This window comes from Miniopterus schreibersii (assembly GCF_964146895.1).
Source record: "Miniopterus schreibersii genome assembly, chromosome: 19".
NCBI classification, from domain to species: domain Eukaryota; kingdom Metazoa; phylum Chordata; class Mammalia; order Chiroptera; family Miniopteridae; genus Miniopterus; species Miniopterus schreibersii.
Window position 1 is genome coordinate 34,961,680 of NC_138119.1, and position 12,397 is coordinate 34,974,076.

At 46.4% G+C, this 12,397-nt stretch overlaps 2 protein-coding genes across 6 annotated transcripts in view; one reads left to right on the top strand and one right to left on the bottom strand.

Annotated features, from left to right (window-relative positions):
* Nucleotides 1–12,397, bottom strand: part of POLR3GL (RNA polymerase III subunit GL) — a 17,722-nt gene continuing 5,325 nt past the window's right edge. For 3 of the 5 annotated variants that reach the window (XM_081122044.1, XM_081122043.1, XM_081122045.1), the window contains exons 3-9: nucleotides 3,143–3,298; nucleotides 2,685–2,814; nucleotides 1,776–1,844; nucleotides 1,377–1,433; nucleotides 1,083–1,156; nucleotides 654–764; nucleotides 1–491 (exon numbers count right to left, since the gene is read on the bottom strand). In XM_081122044.1, the coding sequence (XP_080978170.1) occupies nucleotides 405–491; nucleotides 654–764; nucleotides 1,083–1,156; nucleotides 1,377–1,433; nucleotides 1,776–1,844; nucleotides 2,685–2,814; nucleotides 3,143–3,256 (642 nt within the window). In that variant the 5' untranslated portion in view covers nucleotides 3,257–3,298 and the 3' untranslated portion in view covers nucleotides 1–404. Of the gene's footprint in view, nucleotides 492–653; nucleotides 765–1,082; nucleotides 1,157–1,376; nucleotides 1,434–1,775; nucleotides 1,845–2,684; nucleotides 2,815–3,142; nucleotides 3,299–10,069; nucleotides 10,973–11,141; nucleotides 11,226–12,397 lie in introns of those variants that run through there. The other 2 variants (XM_081122042.1, XM_081122046.1) reach the window with 2 other exon arrangements.
* ANKRD34A (ankyrin repeat domain 34A) overlaps nucleotides 12,143–12,397 on the top strand; it is a gene marked incomplete at its 3' end in the record, with an annotated part of 3,095 nt that continues 2,840 nt past the window's right edge. The window contains exon 1 of the mRNA XM_081122039.1: nucleotides 12,143–12,279. The remainder of the gene's footprint in view (nucleotides 12,280–12,397) is intronic.

The following is a 12,397-nucleotide window of genomic DNA, read 5'->3' on the forward strand; positions in this document are numbered from 1 at the left end:
GAGAGATACAAAATTTTTATTTAAAAAATATAAAACTGGCCTTACTCCTAACTGCTCCCACCCCAATTATCTTCACAAAGAACTATAAAAAATGGGCACGGGCATGTGTACAGCGGCCTCAGGTCTAACAATTCCACTTCTTTCCACCCTCCTCTCTCCCCGTCATACAATTAAGACATGGGTCCTCTGCGGTGTCGCTGAGATATCAGAAGTGACACGAGGGCAGAGGGCGGGGAAGGGTCTGCCTGTCGCCGGTCTCCATTCTGTATCCAGGGACCAAGCGGGCTGTCTGGACGCTGGGCGAATGACTGGCTTGTCCACAAAACCGAGTAATAGGGACCGTTACTATCTGTATCTTAAATCAGAAACATGTGGAGGCGCCGGCTGCTGTCCAGGGCCCTTGTTCAGTATATAGCCTCGTCCATATTGTCATCGCTGTCACCCCCGAAGTCCTCTCCGTTGTCGAAATAGGACATGATGTAATCTGTTTCCTGTAATGAAAATAAAGAAAAGTCAGGCACCTTTTGGGATCCCCCGCCCTCCCTGCGGGCCCTTCCCTCCCAGCCAGGCCACTGGGCCTGGACACCTGCTGGGGGCAGGTGAGGGAGGCCTGCCCGGGGCTCCCCGCTCCGCCCTCCGGGGCAGCCGGGCACCTCCTCGTGCTCCTCCTCGTCGTACTCCTCCTCCTCTCCCTCCTCCTTCTCCTCCTCCTCTTTCTCCTCCTCTTCCTCCGACGTCACCTCTTCCTCCTTCTTCTCCAGGGTCTTGTTTGGGTTGTTTTAAGATTTTTTTTTTATTGATTTTTGAGAGAGAGAGAGAGAGGAGGGGAGAGGGAGAGGGAGAGAGAAACGCTGATGTGAGAGCGGGATGCCCGCCGGGGATGCAGCCCGAAGCCCGGGCCTGGGCCCTGACTGGGGGCTCAACCAGCACCTGCTGGCCGGCCGGCCGGGGCTCCCAGGCTCCCGTGGGAGTGTGAGCAGGAAGACAAACGGACCCGCTCACGGAAGGAGGCACTGAGGCCCTCTGGCCCAGAGGAGGGAATGGGTCTGGGCCCGCTGGGCCCTGTGCCCATGTCCTCCTACCTCCAGCTTCTGTATGGTTTCCTCCTTGTCTTCTGTGGTCTTGGGGGGCCTCTTGGGGAGTAGAATGGTGGTCCCTGGTGAGAAGATCAAAAAGTGAGCCATCAGAAAGCCAGCTTGCTAGTTCCCGGGCTACCCTCCCTGCAAAGACCACGTCACTCTGCTGCCCTCCGGTGGCCACCAGGGCACCCACGACAACACTGGGCGCTGCGGCAGGAACTGGGAGGGCAGGCAAGCAGCCCTGGCCCTTGGGCTGAAGAAGGAAAACGCTTCCCTTCTTTTTCCAGATACACTTACGCTCCTTCTGGAGCTTCCGCACTCGGATCCTTAGCTCCCGGGGCAGACGGCGCCAGTCTGGGAACAGTGGGAATGTAAAAGTCAGTAAGACCCTGGGGGCTCTTCTATGGCTGGTTTTAAAGGAGAGAGAGGATCGGGATAAAGGTGAGGAAGGAAGGGGTTGGGTCAAAGCTGCTTGGAACAAAACTGTGGCTCAGATGCTTCCAGGGGAGTGAGGGCTATTTAGCAGGTTTTTAGGCAGAGCCTGAGAGTGTTTACTAGCATATCTACAGGTCCAGTTTGTAAATACTGAATGGGGTGGAGGGGGGACAGAAGGGGGTAAATGGGGTGGTGGCTGGTGGCTTGAGGCATCTCAAACATTTGAAAGAAGGGCAGTCAGTGAAAAGACCCATCACCTACCAGGGTTCCAATCGATGGCGCTGTCAATCGGCCCTGACATCTGATATTTGTCTGAGTAACGCTCCACATCTGAGGGGTCAGAGGCCAAGGGTCAAAGTTTTATCCTTTCAGAGGCCTAGAGTAGGGTTGTTCCGGAGGGCCCAGCCCCCTCAATACTTGGGAGTTGTCTGCTCCCTCAGACCAAACTCAGAGCCCGGGGGGTCTGCTTCAGTGAGGGCCTTCAACAGACTTGTAACCTGTCCCTTTGCCACCTAAAATTACAATTTTGTCATCTCCCTTAACCCAAAGGCATGACTATATCAAGAGGCAGTGTGATGCAGTAAAAGTATACTAGAGAGCAAGAAACCAGGGTTTCCACACTCCCTTTACTCCTTGTTAAGGGGTCCTTGACAAGCCTTGCCTCTCTCTGAGCTTCAGCTTCTAGGGCTCTAGTAGGAAAGCACAGTTGTCGGTATCCTGCAATACTGTACTTCCACAGCAGCTAGTAAATACCACTACCCCAGGCCTCCCAAGTACACCCTTTCTCCAGTCCCTCCTGGTCTCCGACTTCTCCACAATCCACTAACCAAAAAGGTAATACTTCAGTTAGCAGGGTATCTCAGAGACCTAGAGCCAGCCCCCACTTCTGATTGGTTGGTACTGGTAATATCCAGATTATTAAAAATTATAATACCCCCCCCTGCTTTATACATGTGAAATACTTAACCTCCTACTGTCCCTTCTATTGTGAAACACAGAACAAACCATGGATTCTGTCATGCATTTCAAATTCAGGGATCATTATAATGATCTCCTCAGTTAGACAGGGAGCTTCCTATGCCTCTTCTGGCATCTCTGGCCCCCAGTAGTGCTGAATATCGGGCACTGCCCCGGGAAGGCACAGAACATGATGCTAGCATTCCAACTGACCTCTCTTGGGGACAGCTGGCCGGATGAAATAGGGGAGCTGCCTCATAGCCCCTCGCAGCTCCTGCTTCAGTGCCAGGACATATTCCCCCTCCTCTCCTGAGGGCAGAGGCACTGGGTGGAACTCCAGTGGCTAAGGAGACAGGAGCAGTGGTCAGTCCAGGGAGAAAATGCTGGGATACAAATCCAGAAGGCTGTCTCCCCTCAATTCAATCCAATGCTACTCTTGAGCAAAGGGCCAAAGGATAGTAAGGGGAGCAACACAGCATTTTGAAAGCTGGGGAGCTAGGATTGTGAGAAGGAGAGGTACGTCCTTGCCTGCAAAACATCCCATGTGAGCACCCGCACAGAGACAGGGAGGGGCAAGATTAGCATGGTTTTCTGATGGCCCAGGAGAAACCCGCGATCATATAGTCAGCCAGGGGCACAGGGAGGCTTGGGAAGGGAGGGCAGACACTCACGGGGAAGAGTGGAGAAGGCTGCAGTGTGGGTGGGGGCAGAGCATCGCCCTTCCCAATGCCCACAGCCTCCATGTTGAAGGTCAACTGGCCACGACCCCGGCCCCGGCTGGCCATGGTGGCAGGGGCCTAGGCATTCAGAGATCCAGTGAGAAAAACCTGATAAAGACAAAAACAAAGAGAAAAAGTATAGTAGAAGGGATAGGAAGCCAGGGAGGTATAAGACACTCAATATTTTTCTCTGGAAAAAAAATATATATATATTTTTTTCTCTGAGACCTGAAAAGACAGTGTAATTCAACAAATTTTGATTGAGAAAGTATAGTGCCAGGCAAGGTATTTCCGGAAATATAAACATGGATGAGATGCAGTCTCAACAGGACGGGTAATTGCAATCTAGTGTAACTGTAGCACAAAGGGGAAAGTGATTAGATCCTTGGATAAAACTTTCCTTCATCCTTAAGATAATTTGATGTTTATCACCATCTGCATATCTACACATGACCTTTTAATTCTTTCTCTCCCTGGCTTTCCAAACCCAACCAAGCCCCAATTCAATGCATTTCAACAAGACATTTATTAAGTATATGCCATGAAAAAAGTAGTGTGACAGGCACTGTGGGGGCACAGGGACAAATCATCAGTCTCACTGTCAGTGGTGGGGGTGGGCAAAGAGGAGAACCATGACAATCAAACTGATCTTTTAAAACTCCACTTGGAAGCACAGAACTTAGGACTGGAAGGACCCACAGAGTTACCTAGTCCAAACCCCCTCCCAGGGTAGTACTCCGCTCGGTAAGCTGTTAGTGATTCTGCTTCTGGAGGCATTTTCCTAAAGAGAGGGTGTCCATTTCCCCCTGGCAGCCCATTCCTCTGTGATCCGCTCTGATGAATGGAAAGCTCCTCTTGCTACTGAACTAAACTCTGACTCTTGTCATCAGCAGTCTTGAGGAGAGAGTCAAATGCAGCCAGGATGGGGGATAAAGTCACCAAATGAAAATGAAATGAAAAAAATGATATCCTGCTAGCAGGGAACACACCTAGCACCCAGATCTTGGTTTCCAATACCATTTTCCAATAAAAGGAACCAAGGCTTCTTGGAGAACTGGCTGATTCCAGGCCTAGGGCAGGAAATATACAGGATAAGCCTGAAGAATCTTCTAGTGCCAGAAGGTAAGGAAGTGCTAGAACAGCACCGCCAGAAACGCCACACGTTGACCGGGCTATGCCGAAGGAGGGTGAGAGCCGTATGAAAGAGCGCCCAGTGGCCCACACTGGAACAACTCGAACAATAAAATAAAGTAGTATTGGATTATAACCCAAAAGCATAAAATAAATACCCATAAGTCCGTACTACTATAAATAAATGATTGAATCAGTTAATACACGGGGGAGAGAGGACAAATCTCTCATGCAGAGTTCCAAATATGTTATGTAGATTTCCCCTAAAGACAAAGGGTAGAACTCCCCTCTCCTTAAGTGTGGGCTGTGGATAGGGAATTTTATCCAATACATACAATTTTTGAAGGGGGGCTAGTAACTTTACAATGGAGAAGTTGAATGAACACTAACTCCTTCAGTCAGGTGACCAAGGTCAATATCAACAATATTAAATCATGTCATTAATATGTACTCTTAATACTGAAGTGATGAAAATGGCACTTTGCCACTTTACCGCTGTGATCCCCTTTCACCCAAATCCATAACCCGTCTAATCCCGGGTTGTAGGCCAGCAGAGGAGCATCCTGTCATATGCCTGACCAGCGCTCTGTAACACTGCCAAAGTCACCAAAAACAAGGAAGGTCCACTCTCCCATTGTAAAAGGGGGAGGGCTGTCCTAGTGGTAGCATTCTTAAAAATAAAGAACACCATCCCTTTTGTTTTCTGATTATAGAAGTAATATACACTTATTCTAGAAAACATGGAAACACATAAAGGTATAACGAAAACTACCTATTATTTCATGATGACCACCATGTAGTAATAACCATTATTAATATTTTAATATGAATCCTTTTAATTTCATTTCCGTGTGTATACAGACATATACATGCAAACACACACACACACACACACACACACACACACACACAATAGGGCCATGACAGCTAAATGTAATTAGTATACTGGGTGGAATCCTGGAAGAGAAAAAGAGCAGTAGGTAAAAACTAAGGAAATATGAATCAAGTATGACCTTAAAGAACATCATGCATCGGTATGGTTTCACAATTGTAACCTATGTACCATACTAATGTATGATGCTAACAAGAGGGGAAATCCTGTGCCAGGGCATATAGGAACTTTCCATACTACCTCTTCAGTTCTTCTGTAAATTTAAAACTGTTTTAAAAAATAAAATCTTTTTTTTTTTTTTAAATCCTCACCTGAGGATATTTTTTCCATTGTTTTTCAGAGAGAGTGAGAAACATTAGTTGGTTGGCTCCCGTACGCACCCTGACCCGGGCCCCAACCTGGAGCCAGGATCAAGCCTGCAACCCAGGTACCTGCCCTTGGCCCCCTCAGCATGAGGGCCGACGTTCTAACCACGGAGCTAAGCCGGCTAGGGCAGACCTTGACCGTTCTGAAGCATACTGATCAGGTACATGATGGGATGCTCTTCTGATATAAACTGTCTGACGTTTTTCTCCTGATTGGACTGGCGTTATGGGTTTGGGGGAGGAGAATCACAGAGCTAAAGTACCATTTCATCACATCATCATAAGGGTACATACTAACAACCTGTTAGGAAACAGTGAGAAATAACACAGTATATAATTAAGATCTCTTAAATTAGTGCTTCATGCTATAATTGCTCCCACAGTCCAGAGAAGGGAGAAAGCTAGGAAGTCTGGGATGGCGAGGGGAAGACTTATGAATCACAAGTTCTCAAGTTTGGAAGAACTCTTAGAGATCATGCAGTAATTCATCATGCAACAAATATTTATTGAGCATCTACTACATGCCAGACACAATGCTAGATAATGGGATCATAGTGAGTGCTCTACTCTAGACTTGCATCCTTCTTCTGATAAACCATATTTAGCAAATTGTCATTCATTTCCTCTTTAAACATGTTTAGTGGGAGAACTCCCTGTCTCACTGTGTAAGTCCTTCCATTTTTGGATATTTGTTCTTCAATTAATATTCAACAAATACTCTACACAAGAAATGAAGGGCATTCTACAAAAGATTAGTTGGTTAAAAAAGATTTTAAAATATTTATAATCAATGTTGTCAAACATACACACACATTTATGAATAAAAATGTTCTTAAAGAATATACATCGAAAGTTAACATCAGTTAATTTGAGGTGTATTTTGTTGTTGTTTGGGGGTTGTTATTTGTAATTTAAGGTTTTCTTCTATACTGAATAGGTACTGTTTTTGTAATAAGAGAAAAATATTAATTTAAAATTTAAAATATATACTACAATAGTAGATGAGACAATATATAGCAGGAAGGAGAGGGTAAAAGAATATGTGTCTGAGAATTTGGAAAGTTTCAAGTCCCATTGCAACAAAAAATGTGAAGAAAAAAATGGCTGTTAATAGATTAAATTGCGATCTGATTGAAGAGCATATTAGAGGAGAGAGGAAGTCTCACAGACACTGGAGTAAGAATTCATCACCATGTCCTCAGGCCCTTTCAAGGGAAAGAATACTGTAACCAGCTGGCGTAGGTTCTTTCCACTTGACAGATACAGTTCAAGAAGTGGAGATGGGAGCTGTTTTGACTGCAAAGCAGTGAGGGGTCAGGAAAAGGCTATGAGTTCTGAGGTTAGGTAAATCTAACTCCATTTCCACATACGTACCAAGTGACTCCCAACGGAGTGGGGTAAGATAAGACAAAATTTTATTTAATTCAGGCAATAAATTGGTGTTTGGGAAATTAAACCACCCATCTCTAACCCACTCAGTTCAGTAATTACAATGAGTCTCTTATATTTGAGATTGTGATAGTGTCTCAATTCTTGAAAATATTTAAAATCTCCCATAGTAGTGGTTCCAAACTACTCTTCTTAATATCAACTCTCCCTGGTGTTCACCCCTGCATTCTCCTTCCCCCAAAACAACAACATCTCCTATACATTATACTCATTTCCAGTAATGCATAACTGTGTATTATGGTAGAAGTTACTGAGAACAGGTTGCAACAAAACATACAGAAAAACAGTTACATCGAATTTAAGAAAGGCAGCACATGCAGCGGTTAAGAACATGGATTTGGATCCCAGTTCTGTCATTTCCTAGCTACATGACCTTCAGCAATTTATTTAATATCTCTAAACCTGTTTTTTCATCTGCAAAAAGAGAATAATAAAAATAAAATCACCTTAATTCATTTAACAAATGTTTACTGAGAGCTTACTATGTGCCAGGCACTGTTCTAAGAGATCCAGAGACTGAGGCCTAGGGCACTCTAATGTTTAGACTTTCCTATGTTTGTAATAAATAAGACAAGGAGTTAACACTCATTATATTAGAATCCATGGAAATCTAAATGGGAAAAAATCATCCCAAAAGAATAAATATGCAAAGGATATGAATAGACAATTGACAAAAGTATGACCAATAAAACGACTCTTTACCTATCAGGCTGACAAAGATTTAAATTATAATCAGGCTCTCATGAATTTTGTTGAGATGGAAACTCATAATTCACTGGAACACAATCTTCTGAGGGAATAATCTGACCACTTGAATCAACAGCCTTATTTATTTATTTATTTATTTATTTATTTATTTATTTATAGAGAGGAAGGAAGAGAGAGAGAGAGAGAAAAACCACACCAAAAAAAGCACTGATGATTGGAACCTGCAACCTGGGTCTATGCTCTGACTGGAAACTGAACTGGCCCCCTCTAGTGTAGGGTACGATGCTCCAACTAACAGTCATAACTGCCAGGGCTCAACAGCTTTTTTTAATGTTCATATCCTTATTAATCCTATTTAAAAAAATCTATCCTAAAGAAATCATCTGATATATAGTAAGAGATATAAGTTCAAGAATGCTCATCAAAGAGCTATTCATAGTAGCAAAAATCCTGAAATAACTTAAATGGTCCAACAAAAAAATGAATGATTAGCCCTAGGTGATTTCACTCAATGGCTAGAGCATTAGCCTGCAGACTGAAGGGTCCCAAGTTCGATTCAGGCCAAGGGCATGTACCTTAATGTTTCTCTCTCTCTCCACCTTCCACTCTCTCTGAAAAGCAATGGAAAAAATATCCTTGGGTAAGGATTTAAAACAAGAAAAATGATTTTAAAAGTTCAAAATATCCATTTTAAACTATTATGTAGCCATAAAAATGACTTCAAATAATATTTAAAGGACCCAGCTGGTGTTGCTTAGTGGTTGAGCATCAACCTGTGAACCAAGAGGTCACTGGTTCAATTCCCAGTCAGCTCTATCCCCAGTAGGGGATATGCAAGAGGCAGCCAATTGATATTTCTATCTCTCTATCCCTCTTTCTTTCTCTCTCTCTCTAAAATCAATAAAAACATTTAAAAAATAAAATAATAATATTTAAAGGCAAAAAAAATCCCAATATAATGTAAACTGGGGGAAAACATGATAAAAATTGCATTTATTGTATGACCCTATTTATGTAATATAAACATATGCACACACATGCATACATGCAAAAAAGAAACTGAAAGAATACATATTAAAATAATAATAATAGTGGTTATCACTACATCATGGTCATAAAATAATAGGTATTTTTCTTTATACCTTTATGTGTTTCCAAGTTTTCTAGAATAAATGTATATTACTTCTATAATCAGAAAATAGAAGGAATGGTGTCTTTATTTTTAAGAATGCTACCACTAGGAAAGCTCTTCCCCTTTTACAATGGGAGGGTGGAATGCATTTTTTCAAGCTATATATTTGTTTAGAATATTTGTTGAATTTGAATTGAAGAACAAAAATCCAAAATGGAATGACCCACAAAGTGAGATAGGAAGTCCTTTTACTAAAGACGATTAAATAGAAGCTGGATGACAATTTACTAAATAGGGTTTACTGGAGGAAGTATGCATGTCTAGAGTAAAGGATTTATTATGATCCCCATTGTCTAGCACTGTCTGGCATGTAGTAGATGCTCAATAAATATCTGTTGATTGAATGAATACATGATTTCTAAGCGTTCTTCCACACTTGAGACATTGTGATTCATAAAGCCCACCCTCACCATCCCAGGCCTCCTGGCTTTCTACCTTCTCTGAACTGTGGGAGCAATTATATTATGAACCACTAATTTTAAGAGACCTTAATTATATATTGTATTGTCTTGGATTTTGTCTTTTATTAACCATTCTCTAATTACACTAGGAGTATAAATTCTGCATCCCCAATCAATTCCATCCAGCCAGACTTTATTGGGCACCGTGTACTACGTATTAGAACCCGCCCTACGAAAGCTTATATTCTGAGCAGACTAGAAACATTAAAGAGAGAGGGTGCACTAAGTACTCTAATAGAAGTATGCATAAAATGCTATCATCAGACTGGGGAACGATTAATTCTGCAAAAAAAAAAAAAGGTGTTACAAGAAAGCTACAGGTAAGAAACAGGTAACATTTCAGCTGAGCTTTGATGGATGACAGAAGTCTGTCAGGCTCTGAGACAAGGAAGTATTAATAGGTTCGAGGGAAGCCGATGCCATTGCAGAATCAGAAGTACGGGAGTGTCTTTCCCACTTTCTGCGTGAATAGCTCTTGCCTGTGCGCGACAGAAAACTACGGCTTTTCTGGTTTACCAGTCGCTACAGCAAAGGGAACCCAGAAGAGAAAGGGCTGGGAGCCAGAAGGGGGCTGAGCCCACAGGCCGCCGGAGAGCTCTGTCCAGCCCGCAGCTTGCCCTGGTGAACTAGTTCGGGAAACGCGGGACGGAACCAGGTCCGAGCCGCCGGTCCGGGCCTTACCTGCTGCCCCTCCCCCACGCGAGCCGACGCCGCGGCCCGCTGGAGATCTGCTCGTCTTCCTGGAGCGGGCTGCGTTCTAGGCCCGCCTCCCGGGGCTCCCCATTGGTGAATCCTCCCCGCCAATCTAGGAGACGCCGCGGCGGAGCCCCGCCCACCGGGCGCGGCGGAGGAGTCGGCCGGAACCGGGCTCCGGGAGCCGCCGCCGAGAGAGGCGCGGCCGCAGGGCCAACCGGGGGTCCGTTATTTCCGACCTCAGCTCAAATGGAGGCGCCACGGGCCTGCGAGAGTTCAGCGGAGGGAACCTGGCGCCCGGCTCTCACCGGGGACGCAGCACTGCGCCCCCGCGGAACCCGCCCATCAGCGGTCAGCGTGTCGGCGACTGGCCTCCCAGCCCGGCCTCCGCGACGCCCGCCTTCCCTCCGCGCCGCCGCTGCGTCCCTCTAGCACCACCAATGAATATTCCTTTTATAAAAAAACGTTGTTTTCCTGTAGGGTGCTGCCATGTCTGAAAGAAGAAGCGAAGAGGGTGTGGGGAAGGAAGGGTTAAGAACCAGAGAACGGGAGTTAGGGCGGCGGGCAAGGAGCCCGGCGTTCCCCGCAATTTCTGCCGCCTTCCAGCTCCCCTTAGCCCCTGGTGAGGGGCGCGGTGCGTAGAGGAGTCCCGCTGACACGCACGCACACGGCCCAGAGACGGGAAAGAGTCCCGAGTGGTGATAAAATCTAGGGGTGAGTCAAGAATATCCCAGATGCCAGAGGAAACGGCCCTGGGAGTAAAGCCTCTGGACGGGCCAGGCTGGAGGATGGGACGGGAGCAGCCGGGAGGCTTCGGAGAGCGCGCCTCACTCTACTAAGTCTCTGTGTCTTCATCTCGAACAAGAAGATGACTCCTTCCTTTTAGTATTGCTGTGAAGATTGGAGACAATGTATGTAAAGTACTCGGCACATAGTTGGTGTTCAATAAATGGTAGCTAGTAAAAATGAGTAGCTGCCCTGCAAATAAATATTCCTCCCCCCCCCCCCCGTTACTTTTAGTATCTTTAGTATGTCTGGTGGCCTCCAGCCTCCGAATTACCTCAGGTGAATTTTCCAGATCCTTGGGAATGTTGCCTCATCCCCCACTTCCCCTGATGCCTTCCAGCTGGACACAAACTCATTCCTAAAATATGCAGATGGAAGCTATGGTAACCATGGAGACAGGGCAGGTGGCAAAGAGGCAGAGACAGTGAGAGAAACCGATTGCGACGATGGGGGAGAGAGACTTAAGGAGCGATTTGGACGCAGACCTTCAAGCAAGAGGAAGAAAGAACCTAAGCAAGACAGTAAAGAGAGGCAGGGAGGGGATGTTACAGGTTCGCCTTTCTCTCTGTGCCTCCCCCAAGAATATGGGGAGGAGGCATCTGGGAATGCCCCTTTTTCTAAAAATGACCCATGATATCCACCCTCCTCAGACGCATTTGAGAGGTCTGTACAAGGGAGCTGAGGTCCAAGTTTGTGCTCTGTGTTCCGTTTGGGGGCGGAGGTGGAGTGAGGATGTACCACTGTGTCTGACTCCATCTCGCCCTGACATTTAAACTATGAGAAGCCAGCCGGATCCCTCGCCTCTCTCTGCACAGTGTGGACTCCGGCTGTGGATTCCAGTCTCCTCCCTCCACCCCTCTGCACAGTGTGCCCTGTGCCGTGCGTGGTAGGTAGGTCAGGTCTGGCGCACAAGTGCGCAGAAACACACCAAGCAAGAATGGGGACTTGCTGAAGCTCAAGAAAGAACCGAGAGGTCTCAGTGTGGGTGGCAGAGGAATCTTCTAAGGATCATTTAGGTTTGTTGGGACAGAGGGGAGGTCGGCTAAGCAAGGAAAATCAGGATTGGAGCCTGTAGGTTTGGAGGGTTTATGTGTGCATGAGTGGGGAACGGTTTGGTGCCCGACGCCCCCACCCGCGGAGACTAGGCTATAAATAGCAAGACAGAGCTCCGCCTTTCACATCCCCCCCACCCCCACCCCAGCTTCTCTCCTCCCCAGCCGGCGCTGTGCCCGGGGCGCACCGGGAGGAGGGACCAGGATCCGGTGCCCGGGCGCAGATACTGAGACCAAGGGAATCCAGGTGCCCCCCCAAACACACGCCATGTGGGCCCCCGGGAACCCGGCTCCACCACCCCGGATGCCTGGTGGTCCTGGCCTCAGCCCTGGCCGGGTGGAGATTCTGCAGACATTCAGGTATCTATTTGGGCGCAAAGCCTGGGAGGGGGAAGAGCAAGGAGTGATGGGGAACACAGCAGGGGCAAAAGAAACCCCCAATTCTCCCCCACCCGTTTTAGGTCCCAAATGCAAGCTG